The sequence below is a fragment of the Ipomoea nil genome, unplaced genomic scaffold (genome assembly GCF_001879475.1).
Source record: "Ipomoea nil cultivar Tokyo-kokei standard unplaced genomic scaffold, Asagao_1.1 scaffold0482, whole genome shotgun sequence".
NCBI lineage: Eukaryota > Viridiplantae > Streptophyta > Magnoliopsida > Solanales > Convolvulaceae > Ipomoea > Ipomoea nil.
In genome coordinates, this window is record NW_017616910.1 from 917514 (window position 1) to 934220 (window position 16707).

General features: G+C 32.2%; 1 protein-coding gene across 3 annotated transcripts; it reads right to left on the reverse strand.

Moving 5' to 3' along the window:
- Positions 1-3127: 3127 nt before the first annotated feature.
- On the reverse strand, positions 3128-6797 carry LOC109173835 (alcohol dehydrogenase class-3). 3 transcript variants are annotated; one of them, XM_019323160.1, is made up of 9 exons: positions 6677-6797; positions 6369-6505; positions 5848-5894; positions 5423-5748; positions 4703-4785; positions 4538-4613; positions 4123-4280; positions 3837-3998; positions 3128-3499 (listed from the first exon to the last, which is right to left on the reverse strand). In XM_019323160.1, exons 1-9 carry the CDS (start codon positions 6708-6710, stop codon positions 3383-3385), a joined length of 1140 nt encoding a protein of 379 aa, XP_019178705.1. In that variant the 5' UTR covers positions 6711-6797; the 3' UTR covers positions 3128-3382. The 3 variants fall into 3 exon arrangements, with proteins under 3 accessions (XP_019178705.1, XP_019178707.1, XP_019178706.1); XM_019323162.1 differs by having other exon boundaries at positions 3128-3501; positions 3780-3998; XM_019323161.1 differs by having other exon boundaries at positions 3487-3570; positions 3793-3998.
- Between the last annotated feature and the right edge of the window lie 9910 nt (positions 6798-16707).

Below are 16707 nucleotides of genomic sequence, written 5' to 3' on the forward strand. Positions count from 1 at the left end.
GAGATCAATATTGACATTACTGAATTGTCCCTTTATTTAACACCAATTTGACGGAATAACAAATTGAGGACTAAATTGAGCGAAACACAAAAGTCTGGGACGATATTAGGTCACTAAAGTCGTTTAGGACGAAATTGAGAAAACCCACTATAGTCGATGACGATTTTGGGTATTAACTCAAACAATATTGTTGTTGTCCGCATGGATAATTTAGTTGGTCACAGAATGAAATTTGGGAATAATGATTTAGTATTGAGTCTCACTAACAGTAGTGCGGGAACAACTTTTCAAAGTGAAAAGAGTTTCTTGTGTGCAGTAAACAAAAATTTATTGTGTACAATAAGCAAAAGTCTAATCTATGTATTCAGTTAAGTTACCGTGATTTATATTCTCTTAGATACTCAATCAGATCAACACGTGAAATGTGTTTAAGATTGGGGATTCAACATTTAGGAATAACAATATTGTTGTAGTAATTAATGGGTGGGAAATGAATGCAATAAAAGGACACGTGGAGGAGGCAGTAGCAGAGAGATAGTGTTGAGATTTGAGAAGGTGAGAAGCATTAAATGGGGAGGTGTTCTTGTTTCACGGAATTTTGTGTAGTTTCCACGTGCTTTTTGCCTCCCCTTGCCCCTCCACCATTAAATTTACATCAATTTATTTAATGTTGTGTCTCGATGAATAAAATTTTTAAAACTCAGAATGCGTTTGGTTTGCACATGAGAATCAGAATCAGAATGTGTATTAAATATTTAGTAATGGTAATAGATTTTGGTGAAAGTATTTTGCATGTTTGGTAGTATGATAGAATGGGAATGATTATACTAGGATGAATAATCGAATGAAATCCTTATAAAATAAGGGAATGAATTTTTTCATTAATAGGGTATTCCAAACCCATAGTAGTGTTTTGAAAACCAGTCAACCGAACAATAACAATCACTTTCATACTCATACCTGAGTGCTAAATCTGACAACCAAACACACCCTCAGCAATAACTCAGTAGTATATTAAGTGAGAGGATCAATGGTTGGTACTAACAAGGAGTCTACCATAAAAAAAAACAAGGAGTCTACCATATTGAGTATAACTCTCACAGTGTGATTATCAGGGTCCAATTCTATGTTATTGCCAACAATCTCCCACCCAGAAGCCAAATGAATTGTCCATGCAAATAAAGTATTTTAAGTTGGTACTCTTTTTAGTCATTTATCAGATAAAATTACAATATGAGTTTCATCTTAAGCACACATTCGAATAACTGCGAACTTTCTCCCCTCTCGTTTTTGTATCATCACTGAAATATTGTCAAAAAGGTTGATATATCTTCTTAAGAAATTTACACCATGAGACCATATTATGCTTGTTTTTTTAAAGTGATTTTTTATTTAAATTATATATAACGAATCACATTTTGTTTAAGGTAACAAAAAATGATTCAACAATTTAGGACAATTTGTAAACAAACTATTAATACAAAATTTACAATGTTAGATGATTAACTTTGATAGACATGTGTCATACTAATACATATTTATTAAAGGTTTTTTTTAGAGTGATTCTCGCAGATGCAATCCTGCAATTGAAAGAGTTGACCTGATAAATAAATCTAACAGCTATATAATTTGTACAGAAATGGTGAGGAATTATTTACCAATCAATTAAGTAGAATGCTAATGATATGATCAGCTTCCAACCTTAGGAGCTTTTGCTGGTTAGAGTGATAAAACAAAGTTCACACAAAATATATTTTAAAATACTCAGTAGACTTTCTTGTAAATCAAAATTTTCAACCTCATTATTAATTATACATTGACACTCCAATTATTACTGTATACATCATGATCCACACAGTTGTGTCCATACTATCAAATAATGAACATTTAATACACAAATAATATATTTTTAATATATTAAAAATATACATTATATTCAAAAAAAATACACAAATAATATATTTTTAATATATTAAAAATGTACATTATATTCAAGAAAAATACATTATTTGAGTACTGAAAATACATCATTTTGTATAATGTATATTCAGTACACGGATAATGTACTTTTAATATATTAAAAATGTACTTTTTATTATGATCCACACAGCATTGTGTCGTAAATTATGCCCTGGAAACGTCTCATGGTGAACACGGGTCCAAACGGCACCGTTTTTACGTAAAAAAAAAAAAAATCACAGATTTGGTGTTAACGACGCGCGTTTGGTCAGATTATGAATTTTCTGTTATGAGATTATGAATGTACTGTAAATTCATAATCTCATAACAGAAAATTCATAATCGCATAAAAGAAAAACATTTATTAAATTATGAATTTTCTGTTATGAGATTATGAATTTACTGTAAATTCATAATCTCATAACAGAAAATTCATAATCTCATAACAGAAAATTCATAATTTATGAATGTTGAAGAAGCTTGCGTTACAGAGGAGCAGTCATGTTTTCGGACAGGAATGTGTAGGCAAGGGTCCAAAGTGAATATGCAGGCAGCAGTCATGGTGGGGTCTAAAGTGAATGTGCAGGCATGAATTCATAATTTATGAATGTCCGAAATCATTGCTCACCTCAAATTAAAGTGAAACCGCGAAATGTGAAAATGAAGAAGAAAAGTCTCGCGATTAATTAAGGAAAAAAAAAAAGATAACGGTGCACTAACGCCGTTGGGACCGTGTTCACCATGGATGGTGAACAACGTTCCATGGCATAACGATTGGCATTGTGTGGATCATGGTCCACACAATAATTTGCTTGACACCTCTAGAGCACAACTCTACTGATCAACCAATCCAAAATAGTTTCATAACCTTTGTTTTGCTAACACTCACGGACGGATTTAAATCGTTCTACAATTTACCTCCTCCACCAAGTCTCTAGAACAAGAGTAGGGAATTCACCCGTACTTTATGACAATAAAAAGTTTTTCTTTTTTAATCAGAGAGTAGTAATTATAAGGGCAAAATACATTATCTAAGGATTTTAGATCTGTCGGCTAGCAAAAAACTAGAAACTGTAACCTCAATTGCCTCAAATCAGGACCACCAGATCCTTAGAAAATGAAGGCAGATAATTGACAGACATGAACATCTGTTATTTGGGGTCTGAAGTTGGGATGCTCAATGGGGGTTTTCATTCAATTTTTGTAGGGTTTAGGTCCTCCAACAATTCACAGATGAGACCCATACCTTTAATGGGTTACTAACAAAACATAAATGAGGAAGCTTAAAGATGTAAATAGGGATTGCCAACAATGCATGTCTCCAAAAACAGATAATCAACAAATAGCATCTTATTGAAGTGATCCAACTGAAGGAGAGGAGTCCAAACCAAACAAAAAGTTGAAAGCCCGCTTAACAAGAAGCTTATGCATCCATATTCAGCACGACGCGAAGGCAGCCTCCATCGTGCATCAGATCGAAAGCTTGGTTGATCTCTGCAAGTGTCATATTGTGGGTGATGTACTCGTCCACTTTGATTTCCTGTTAAATGGGCATTTCATTTCAGTCAATGGTGTGATTTCAGGGGAAAAAGAAAACACATAAGGTGCACTCGGCTGTCAAAACGGGTTAGTCCAACCCATACGGACTGGCCGTCTCTGGTTCATCCAGACACGGGTTGGGATTTTTCCAACCCAACACGTGTTAGGCGGGCTGACGGGCTAAACGAGCCAGCCCGATGGGTTGGAAATTCTCAAACCCAGCCCGTCTAAAATACATATTAAACGGCCTCAACCCGGCGGGTTGGACTTGTTTTGACAGCTCTTCACTGCACTGTAATAGAGGGAAGAAAGTAGGGGACGTTGGTGTATTCACTCACCTTCTTCATGTATTTCTCCACGAGCCATGGTACTTGTGAGCGACTCTTGAAACCGCCAAATGCAGTTCCCTTCCAAACACGGCCTGTCACCAGCTGGAATGGACGGGTTGCTATCTCTTGGCCGGATGCTGCAACGCCTACAATAACTGATGTTCCCCATCCCTACAACAATTTCAAAAGATTTTTTGGATCTTAAATAATGGCACCCCATACAGTTTTTTGCATCTTAAAAAAAAAAAAAAAAAAAAAAAAAAAAACCGAGAACAGTAATTATGTGCATTGTCACCTTATGACAACACTCTAGAGCGGCCCTCATCACTTGGACATTCCCAATGCACTCGAAGCTGTAGTCAACACCACCATCAGTTTGATCTACAATAACCTGCTGTATTGGTTTGTCATGGTCTTTTGGATTGATGAATTCAGTCACACCAAAATTCTTAGCTGCATTGAAGGAAAATGAAATAATCATGTTAGTTTATCCGTGGAAAATGTTATGCCTTGATACACACAAAAATATTTATGACTGCCCGAATATACATGAAAAATTATCCAAGTACTTATTCTTAGTGTATTGGAGATCAAGATACAAAGAACGCTCCATCAGTCCATCACATGCATAAAATTCACTGATGTGTAATCAGTTTATGACAACAGCACACAACTAATATATATAGGTCGTCAATGCAAGATCAAGCTACCTGTGTCAAACTTTTTGCTATCGATATCTATCCCAATGACTCGTGAGGCACCAGCAGCTTTAGCACCCTCTGCCACCTACGAAGCAATTAAAAGCTCATTGTTACTTGGAGAATAAAGTGATTAAGAACAAGATTACCAACACAACAGTATTGTCAGGAAATTACAGCAAGACCAACAGTCCCAAGGCCAAAGACAGCAACAATAGAACCTGCTTCAACTTTTGCAGTGTTCCAAACTGCTCCAAGACCTGAAGACCAAAAATATAAGATGTAAATAACTAAAAACAATATGCTAACGTAGTTTTAGTTTCATACACAAAACATTGATGAAAGAATTGATACAAGTTCAATCGATCTGAAAATGCACAGAATAAACTCCCTAAGATAAAAATGTCATCCACGTGCAACAAGAATTCCTCATGGGAGAAGAAAAGCAGTTAATATTTATCAGTTAAAGCTTGAGTTTTGTAAAGAACAACAAAAACAGATAGAAATTGACAATATAAACAACCACTGGTATGAAGTGTTGAAATCTTGTCATTTTATTTTCTCCCGATGAATAGGGCAACGAAGCTATAGTTATAGAAGTCTACAGACATGAGGGACTTAGAAGCAATAAAGGTAACAAGTTCAAAATCAGATAAAGTAGGGGACATTCTATGATTAACATTTTGTTGTTCTCTTTATCTCTTCTTCTCAGTTGCCTCTGTTCTTTCTTTCCCCTAGTTCTTAAATGTATTAGGAGTCACAAGCTGGGGTTGAAAGAAGGGTATATGTGAAGTACATATAGAGATAATGTCATATTCACACTATCAATCAGCTATAAAGGAAAATTAACAGGCAGGTTAAAATTTTAATCAGATTCAAGAAAACAAAAAACATCACCTGTTGGAACACCACAGCCAAGAAGGCAGACTTTGTCCAAAGGAGCATTTGGGTCAATCTTAGCAACACTAACATCATGGACAACTGTGTATTGACTGAACGTAGAGGTTCCCATGAAGTGATAGATGGGCTTTCCATTGATTGAAAATCGGCTCTTGCGGTCATTCATCATGATCCCAACTCCAGTAGCACTCCTCACTTTTCCACAAAGATTGGTCTTTCCCGATTTGCAAAACTTGCACTCCTTGCATTCTGCCTGATAGCAAGGTATAACATGGTCTCCAGGCTGCACCTCAGTCACACCTTCACCAACACTTTCCACTATACTGCATTTTTTTCAATTAAGAAAAACAATGAAAAATGAACATTGAACCAATGATTTTAATTAAGATTTTATGATACACAATGAGCACATAGCCACGTACCCTGCAGCTTCATGACCAAGGATACATGGGAAGAGACCTTCAGGATCCTTCAGAGAGAAAAGACACAATGTCTCAGATAATAATACAAAACACTTCTTACTAAAATCAAACAAAACAATTTCGTAGTTTGCACTCTTCAATTAAAACATTTCATTTCAGATATCAGAATTCAGAAAGTTTCCCGAAACATTGTAGTAGTTATTTAGTAATTGGAGAACTCTTATTGGTTACAGGAAACATGTTTACATAATTACATTTCAATATAAAATGAAGCACTAAAAAAATATTGCAAGTCTATCTACCAACCACCACCAAAACATTTAGAACATGTATAAACAATTCACGTTCAGAATTACAGCAATCTTAAATTAGGAAGGTCAAATCCAAGCTCCCTTGCTCCTTGTACATCTTTCCCTTGCTCAAATAAATAGTAGAAAACCGAACACATCACAAAATTCCATCATATACACCATTTTTATCATACACACACGAGTGAGAAAAGGCGAAAGAGAGGAATAGACCTTGCCGCTCCACGTATAAGCATCGGTGTGGCAGAGAGCAGTGAAGAGAACCTTAACTCGGACTTCCCCGGCCTGCGGCGGCGCCACCTGCACGTCCTCGATCACCAAGGGCTTGTTGGGTTCCCAGGCTACCGCAGCTTCACAATCACAATCACAAACAATCAAACAAACAAAAAAAATCACATTAACCACGATCAGATCCCTCTCAACCTTACAGAATTACATCAACTGGTAGCAAATCCGTGCGAGTTGAGTTCCCCGCATAAACCTACATATCAGATATGCGCAGAATCGAGAATGAACAGTACCTTTGCAGGTGATGACTTGACCTTGAGTGGCCATGAATCACAACCACGAAAAATTGATTGCAGGCTGGCGAGTTGCTAACGAGAGAGTGAGTGACTGTGCGCGCGTGATGAAGAGGACGAACAATACGCAGTACTCCTTTTATAGCTCCCTGGACTGCTGTGGAAAATTGGAAATGGATATACTACCAAACATTTTCCCTTTTATTGGGCTAGGGCTCATTTGGGCATTGATGCGGCCCATACTCCCTAAATAGTACGGAGTAATTACTATGGCCTTATCTATCTATATCTATATCTATATATATATATATATATATATATATATATATATATATATATATATATATATATATATATATATATATATTTATATTTATATTTGTAGTAAAACTTATTTGGTAAATAAATGTCAAATGGAAATTAAATAAATAATAATAATATAATATATAATAATAATAATAATAATAATAATAATGTTATTACCTTAAATAAATAAATTATTATACTTTCCTTTTGAATTAGTATTTTCTACCTATAAATACAAGAGCTTCTTCAATCAAAGAATCTCAGACTCATATTTCTGCTTTCTTTTTGTATGAATTTTCTACATTTTTCTAACTATATTCTCACGTACTTCAATATGTTTTGCAGATTGGACATCATGAATAGCTTCATCAACGATATCTTCTTGAAGCTCGTCCAAGAGGTGGCTCGCTTGGCCCACTAAAACAAGAAGCCGATAATCACATCAACAATATCGGCTTCTTGTTGTAGTGGGCCAAGCGAGTCACCTCTTGGGCGAGTTTCAAGAAGATATCGTTGATGAAGCTATTCATGATGTCCAAACTGCAAAACATATATATTGAAGTACGTGAGAATATAGTTAGAAAAATGTAGAAAATTCATACAAAAAGAAATCAGAAAGATGAGTCTGAGATTCTTTGATTGAAGAAGCTCTTGTATTTATAGGTAGAAAATACTAATTCAAAATGAAAGTATAAAATAATTTATTTATTTAAGGGAAAGTATAATAATTTATTTATTTAAGGTAATAACATTATTATTATTATTATTATTATTATTATTATTATTATTATTATTATTTAATTTCCATTTGACATTTACTTACCAAATAAGTTTTACTACAAAAATTTTGGGGGGAAAATTTGTTAGGAGGATTTTACTTATATATATATATATATATATATATATATATATATATATATATATATATATATATATATATATATATATGGGAAAATGACACTTTTTACCCCTGAGTTATATACTTATAGCACTTTTTCCCCCTCAATTATTTAGGTAAGCACATTAGCCCCCTCAATTATTCTAAAAGTGGTGCTTTTTCCCCCCTTATATATTAAATTGACATTTATACCCTTAAAGTAAACATTTTATTTATTTTACTACTCCAACAAATTATTGCGTATACGTAGAGATGACCACAGTTCGGTTTGAATTGAACCGGATACTAAAGCAATCGAATTAATAGTTTACGATTATAATTCATATCTAGAACCCAATATTTAAATGTCAATTTATTTGAATCTTGAACCGTGAACCGGCGGTTCCGGATCTGATTCGCGATTTTGAACCGTCTTTATTTTAAAATTGTATTTTTTATTTTAAAATAGTCTAAATTCAACAATAAATGTATTTTATTTTTTCAGTTCGGAACATGAACCGTCCGTTCCGGTTCACGATTTTAACAAACTCTAAATATCGAATTTCGATTCTAAATTGTAATTGGAATATTTCGATTTGGTTGCTATAGTGTTTGTTTAGTTTGAACCAAATTATGGTCATAATTTGGTGGAGAAAAAAAATAAATTAAATATTTAATTTAAGGGTAAATATGTCCAATTAACATTTCAGGGGGAAAAACAGCCACTTCAATCATTTAGGGGGAAAAAATGCTATAGATATATAACTCAGGGAGAAAAAGTGTCATTTTCCCTAGATATATAGATGTTACTAATGGACATGGAAATCAGGCCAATTAATCAACAATTATTAGAAAAATGAATAAAAATCAATATTAATTCTTTTTATGAAGGAAAAAAAAAAAGAAATATATATTCAAAAGGAAATGAAATATGAAGAAAAACGAATGAATATGTTTATATTTCACTATAAATATAATACAGCTTTTGGCATAGATATCAGACCAAAAGAAAAAAGAAATTAATATTAAAAATGGACTCGAATTAAAAAAAAAATGTACTTAATAAGTAAATAATTAATTTGCTACACAAAAAATTAGGGTAAAGGAAAAAGGAAATGATTATTAAACACGTACCAAATTGTTTTTGTGATTGAAAATTAATATTACAAACGTACCAGATTGTTTTTATGACCAGAAATAGGAATGAATTTTATACACGAAAGTCTATTATTAATATTATGTTACTAATAGGCATGGGAATCATGCCAAATGAAAAAAGGATTTAATATTAAAAATTTATTGGAAATATAACACAATTTTCCCTACAAAAAAAAAAAAAAAAAAATAGTAACCACCAAATGAAATATTAGGAAAAAATTATGAAGGAAAAAGAAATGGACACAAATATTAACTCTTTTTATATCAATATAAATTAAAATTAATGAAATTATATTATAATTTTCCTATATACATATTAATAAATATTATGTGTATATACAATGTATTATACAATCATATAAGGATATGCGTCCGATTAGAGTTTATATTTGTTCATACAAAATTTAGAATTTACATTTTTATTGATTTCTAAGTACAATTCTCTTAGTTATTATTATTCATATTTTTAGAATTAATAATATATATATAATACAATTTGGAAAAAATCAACTTTTTTTTTTTTTTAGAGTTACTGGCTCTATTATATTGTAGTATCTGTTCATATACTTTCTCAACCTACTGAAACACAAAGAACCAAAGAACCAATAACGCCTCCACTAAGGCTTGAACTCATAATCTTCCAATTGGAAGTCCAACCCGGATACCATTAGACCACATAGTCCTGGTAAATCAACTTAATTATATGAATTTTTTCTATAAATTTATCTAAATATGTACATGATTAGAGATTATATTAACCCTTCAAAATTTAAATTTAAATTTTGTATGTTATGAAAATAGATACTTGACCAAATATATAAAAGTCCAACTATATTATTATATTGTACATTTTAACATTTTTTTTTATTTTTTATTTTAATTTTAAATTCATAAAAACAAAAAAAACAAAAAAAAAAAAAATTCCGTGCAACACACGTGTAAAACACTACATTTAAAAAAAATACAATTTCATAAATATCATAAATTAATTAGTACAATATCATTTATATTTATAACAATTAAAGAAAAAAATAAATAATTTCAAATATATGAACCAATGATTTCAAAATGAAACTAATATACAGTTACAAATAAATATAGCATGATTAGATTTACTTTAATTAGTTTTAATTCCCTTAATGATATGACTTTTCTTTATCAATTTTTTGTGGGAGACTAAGATAGTGTTTGAGTTGCTGGAAATTATTATTATTATTTGAATACTTACTAATAAAAAAAAATTAAAATATTTTTTACCCCCCTCCCCTTCCCCTCAATAACATGTGTAAATCTTATATTTTTTAAAATTACAATTTGATAAATATTATAAATTAATCAGTAGAATATCATTTATGTTTATAAATTATAATAATTAAAAAAAAAATTCATATATGTGAACCAATGATTTCAAAATGAAATTAATATACACTTACAAATAAATATAGCATGATTTGATTTACTTTAATTAATTTTAATTTCCTTAATGAAATGACTTTTCTTTTATCCGTTTTTTATGGGAGGCTAATGGAGTGTTTGGATTGCTATAAAATATTTTAAAATAAAAATTCATACTAATAAAAAATTTATTTTAAAATATTTTTTTAACCCCTCATAACATGTGTAAATCTTATATTTTTAAAAAATACAATTTGATAAACATCATAAATTAATTAGTACAATATCATTTCTGTTTATAATAATTAAAAAAAAATAAATAATTGAAATATGTGAACCAATTATATCACAATAAATCTTTCAAAATTTAAAACAAAAGAACAGAAATTAAAAATAGAACGAAAATATTTCAATAATAATATTCTACATCATCAAGTAAAAGTAAATTAAAAATGAAAATATAATATTTCAATAATAATATTCTGCATCATCAATAGTAAAGGCATATTTTAAACAATAGTAAAGGTAAATTAAAAATGGAACGGAAATATTTCAATAATAATATTCTACATCACCAATTAAAAATAAAACTGAAATTAGGTAAAAATACCATTGCATATGATATTCTAATTGATTAATTGACGGAAAATAAAAAGAATAATTGGTTGAAAATGAATATGATATTACTAATTGACTGATATTTTACGATGATATATTTTCACCCAAGTCACCCATTCTAATAGACTGAAGATGTTAGTTATAGACGATGACGGACAAGATTATGTTGCTACTACCAATGTCGTCTACAATATGAGGTTTTAATAATGTGTAAATACAATTGGTGATATTATGTTTTTTTTTAATGACAAAATTGCTATATATCTACACACAAAAAAATAAAATTTTTTAAAGCAATTTAGACAAAAAATATATATATTTTTCATACAAATGAATTAGGATAGCAATTCATTCCTATAACTGAGTTGCTAAAGAATGAGCACGTTTGCCTAATTTATAAAAATACTAAACAATGATAAGTAAAAGCTTCAAAGTTACAACACTGCATGCGTATATCTACACATTAGCTATTAATTTGAGCAATTATTTGTTTAAATTCAAGCAACGATAACATCAAAACATATAAACGATCCAAACTATATCTTCAATTGCATTATATAATATTTAATGTTCTAATTTAAATAATTATATATCAATCCAGATATTCTTAATATATTACAACAAATTCACGGGCGAAACCATATCTTTAATTGCACTATATAATATTTGAGTTATTACTGAAAAAAATCAGTCTTTAATCACGGTTAATTGTATGTTACTTTTTTCCGAGTCACCCATCCTGATAGTCTGATAGTTTTAACTTTAGACGATGATGGATAAAATTCCGTTACTACTACCAATGTCGTCTAGCTATAAAGAGATTTTCAATAATGTATAATTTAAGCCATTGATATTATGTTTTTTTATATACAAAAATGACAAAATTGCTATATAGTTGATCTACATAGAAAATATATCTTCCGTATAAATAATTTATATAACTGAGTTGCTAGACAACGAGCTAATTAGCCCAATTAATACAAATTATAAACACTGATATATAAAATCTCTAAAGTTGCAACACCGAATGCGTATATCTACACGTTAACTATTAATTGGGCAATTATTTATTCGAATTCAAGCATTGATAACATCAGAAAACATAATCGGTGCAACTCAATTCTTCAATTATATTATATAATATTTGATTTTATAATTTATACAATTGTATATCGATATAAATATTTTTAAAATTTTATAACAAATTCATTCCGTGCAACGCACGGGCGCAAATACTAGTTTGGTAAAATAGTAAGTCTATCAATCAATTTTAGCTTATTTGACTACTATTAATTGTTTGATTTGGTTAAAAAATTAATATAAGTGTTTGATTAATTAACTTTTTGTAACTCTAAAATGTTAATCAAAAATATGCTCAAAACAGCACTTTCAATTAACTTTTTGAGAAAAGAAATTATACGAAACAGTTATCAGCTAACAACTAATTTATCAAACATCTTACTACAATCAGCTAATGTTATCAACTAGTTATACCCTATAATTAACCGAATCACTAACATCCATTTATCAAACAGGGTCATATCTAGTCTAGATATTTTATATTAATTAGGAATAAGGTTCAAATTGGTCACTGAACGAAACGTGAAAGTGCAATTTGGCCACTCAAAAAAAAAAAGTACAATGCAATTTTACCTTATAGCAGGTTAACACTCCATCTAAGAGGTTGCATGCTGGTATGGATAAAGACTTGGCTTTAAAAAAAATGAAAAATAAAAAAATAAAAAAAATAAAAAAACCTTGCAGTATACACCTGGTCCTTTCCTTTCCTTTCCTTTCCTTTCTTTACTCTGCAGTACACATCTGCTGCAATACGCACCTGGAGATTAATTTTTGGGTGTATATGTTCATACAAAAGAACTAGGTACTACGGCAGATTTTTTGCAAGTTATAATGATAGGAAGTTCATTGTGAAGAGGTTTTAGCACCAAAGTAGTGTTTGATCCACCTTTTGCTAAATTTAGCTCCAAAATATTGCACTGCCAAGGAGATCTTGTTTCATTCTGTTTATTAACATCTTAATTATTATATAAACTACATATATCTTTCAAAAAAAAAAAAACTGAATATATATTGCAGCAGATTTTATTCCAGAAAAGGTTTTCAAAAATAAAAAAGAAGAAATAAAAAGGAAATTTAGAAAGAAAAAAAATGTCAAGTTATCGTCCACGTCAACATGCAACCTGCTAGATAGAGTGTTCACCTACTATTAGGTGAAATTGTATATATTTGGAGTGTTGAGTGGCCTAATTGTATTTTTTTTTTTACGTGGCCAATTGCACTTTAATGTTTCGTTCAATGACCAATTTGAATATTATTCCTATTAATTACGGAGTAGATGGTAAATATATAATTAATAATGGGTATTAATTATATTACTATGAATATATATATATATATATATATATATATATATATATATATATATATATTAATTGTATTATACACACATAATTTGGAGAGTTAAACTTTGAAACTTTAGAAAATGAAAATCGAAAGAAAGAAAGAAAAAAAAAAAAGATGTTTTAATTGGTGGTTTGTGAACATAATTTTTCAATAAGGTTCAAGTTTTAAACCTCAAATTGTGAAATGAGGTTCACCAAAATTGAATTGTGATCACTCTTACTACACATAATAAGAAGGTCAATAGTTGAAATGGGCAATCACAAAAAGAGAAAGTTTTTTAAAAATGTATAATATTGTAATAAAAAACTCATTTGGGACATGCATTTCTCGTCAGAGACACAAGGCAAATGAGTTTCATAGAAATTCAAAATGAATTTTTTTCGCTAAAATACGAGAATCGACGATGATTGAGAAACGCATGTGGATATGATCATTTTGAATTTTTAAGAAACTCATTTGCGACTTGCGTTTCTTACAATAAACTGAAGTCCCAAATGAGTTTTTCCTATATTGTAGAACTTTAAAAAGTGTCATATTTTGATTTCTTCTTCTCCATTTTCAATCATTTATGTCAAAAACTCCCATAATAAGATACCCTCTTATCTTAGGATATGAAAAACTACTTGAACCCTCTTAGCATCCCTACTTCACACAATAAGATATCTTCTTTATGATCAGTGTTGAAAAAGACGTTAGACACCCGATTTTTTATTTTTTATTTTTTAAAAACGGGGCTTGGCGGCCGCAGAGAAAACTGATTTTGGCGTTCCTCAACGCGACCAGACGCTGCCTAGCGCCTATGCGCGATTTTTGTAACACTTGCTTTTGATACGAAACACTACCCTCATAACACATTTATCTTAAATGGAGTGAAGGATCTTCCACTAGTTTCAAATCACATTAATATATGAAACTAAAAACAATAAGGTAAATCATCATAGATTGTCCATATATATGTGATTATACTGTTTTCATTAAAAATTGATCTTAAAATTTTGAAATTATAAAGCCAATAATTTAACCAACTCAATTGAGATTCGCTGAGATTATTATCTTTAATTTTGAGGAAGGTGTCGGCGCAATCTTGATATGTGGTAACCAAATTATATGACTTTGATAAACATTTTTGTAATCTGATATTGTTTATATATTATCTTTATGATTTATAAACAAGACCCCACCATGTGCACGGAAAACGTGTTTTACCATCTCATTGTCTCGGTGCAGCCAATGAAGGAAATACGACAATTCAGAGGGGACACTAACAACATTGTTATACATCACACCATTGATGTTTATTGAAGTTTCAAGTTGACGGGGTATGTTGTAGCGGTAGACATTTTTAAGTTTATCCAATTTATAAAAAATGTAGACCTCACTCATATTTAATAATTTACAAATTACACAAAAAAAAATAAATTACATGAAAATCTTCTCCCAAAATGTTGAATTCTTAACCTCAAGGTCCTTACATCCCAGCCCGACTGAGCATTTGGAAGGAAGTAAGTCACAGCGACTCAATGGCTCAACAGATAAGGCCAAATGTCGGTGCGCACAAGGAGTCTGCCCACTTTAGACATAATTCTCACACTGCTACTATCGAGATTCTCTTATCTCAAATACTGTCTGCTGAACCAGTGTGCTAAGCCCATGCGAACATATTAAGAAGATCCTATACAAAAGGCTTGATCGTGAGAGTATTAGCAAAAATTATATTTATGACTTTTTAATACAAGAATTTAGAATCACAATTCATCCCCTTAAACATTTTTTTCAGGCGATTAAGTTGTTCCATTATATTGGGCAAATTATGTTGTGCAACCGTGTGCACAGTGCACCATGCATGGTGCACACAGAATTGGATCCATAATTTCTATGCTATAGATTCATAATTATAGAACTCTGTTGGAAAAAATAGCTTAAATGGCATATTAAGTGGCTATTTTGTGGTACGATTATCAGTGGTGTCCATTTCAGATTTGGGTCGGGTCAAAGTGGATTCGGGTTCTTCGTAGTGAGACGAAGAGATTGATATATTGTACGCTTAAAAAGGATAATGGGTGAATGAGATATTGATTCTCAAATTCCAACTAGAAACAAGATCGAACAGGCTTGATTCAAGCCCGAGCTCGTGTGCGCCGGCACCTGGGGGCACGAATGCGTCCGAAAGTTGGTTGGCCACACCACGAGAGTTCGAGACTCTCGTGCGGCTGCTGCTGAGCACACGCGATAGTTCAGTCTCGTGTGCATTGAAAGTGGCTGCCTTGGGCGAAAGTAACCGAGCTGAAACAACGCGAACCATTCGTTGGTTCTGGACTGTTACAAGCCACCAATGTTGTATTAATTCCAGTTTTGAATTTTTGAGTTAAATCTCAAATAATGGTGGCTGTTTCAAGTGTTACAAATCGTGCATTAAATGCCAAAATTGAATGCTATTGATTCTTCACCTCCTATATAAGAAGGAGTGTAGCAGCAGTGTTTCTACACAGAGAGAACAACACACAACACAGAAAATTCTGTTTTTCCCAGCTCCAAAGTTTCTGCTCCTACTCAATTTTTGAAGCTGTGTTTTGCCCGTGCTCTTGTTCGCCGGGTTCGTTCGTTTGGGTGCTCAAACGTCGAACCGTTGTACGTTTTATCCTGGGAAACCTAGGTCACAACGCTCCTAGCACTTTTGGGACGTGGCAAATAAAGTTTTAAGGAAAGACAGACACTTCGCCTAACTCGTACTTTTCTTTCTTCTTCTCCTTCTTTCTTGTTTTGGATTATGCTCTAAGCAAAAATCCGTTCTCCCTCTTTTGATATATTCATTGGATTAGACTTATAATCTGAGGATTATTAGTTCAAATTTTGGTTGATATATATTGGTATATGTGTTTCGTAGATATACATGTATATATAACCTTTGGGTCCGTTTTATATATATTTGTGTGTATATATATATGATGGGGATATTGGGTGTGGGCCATGGACGCAGAGGGCTTATGGAGTTGGGCCGACAAGGGGGGGGGGGGGGGGGGGGTGGGGGACAAAATTGGGCCGGAAGGCCAGGAGGGACCGCCGGCGCCACCCGGCCGCCGACCGGGGCGCTGGCCCCGGTCGGCCGTGGCTTGCCCAACGCGCGCTGGGCGCGGGCCAGCGTGGCCTCAGCGCCCGGCGCGCGGGGGGCCACGGGGCACGCGCGCTGGGCGCAGGCCAGCGTGGCCTCAGCGCCCGGCGCGCGCGGGGGGGGGGGGGGGGCCACGGCCGGCCC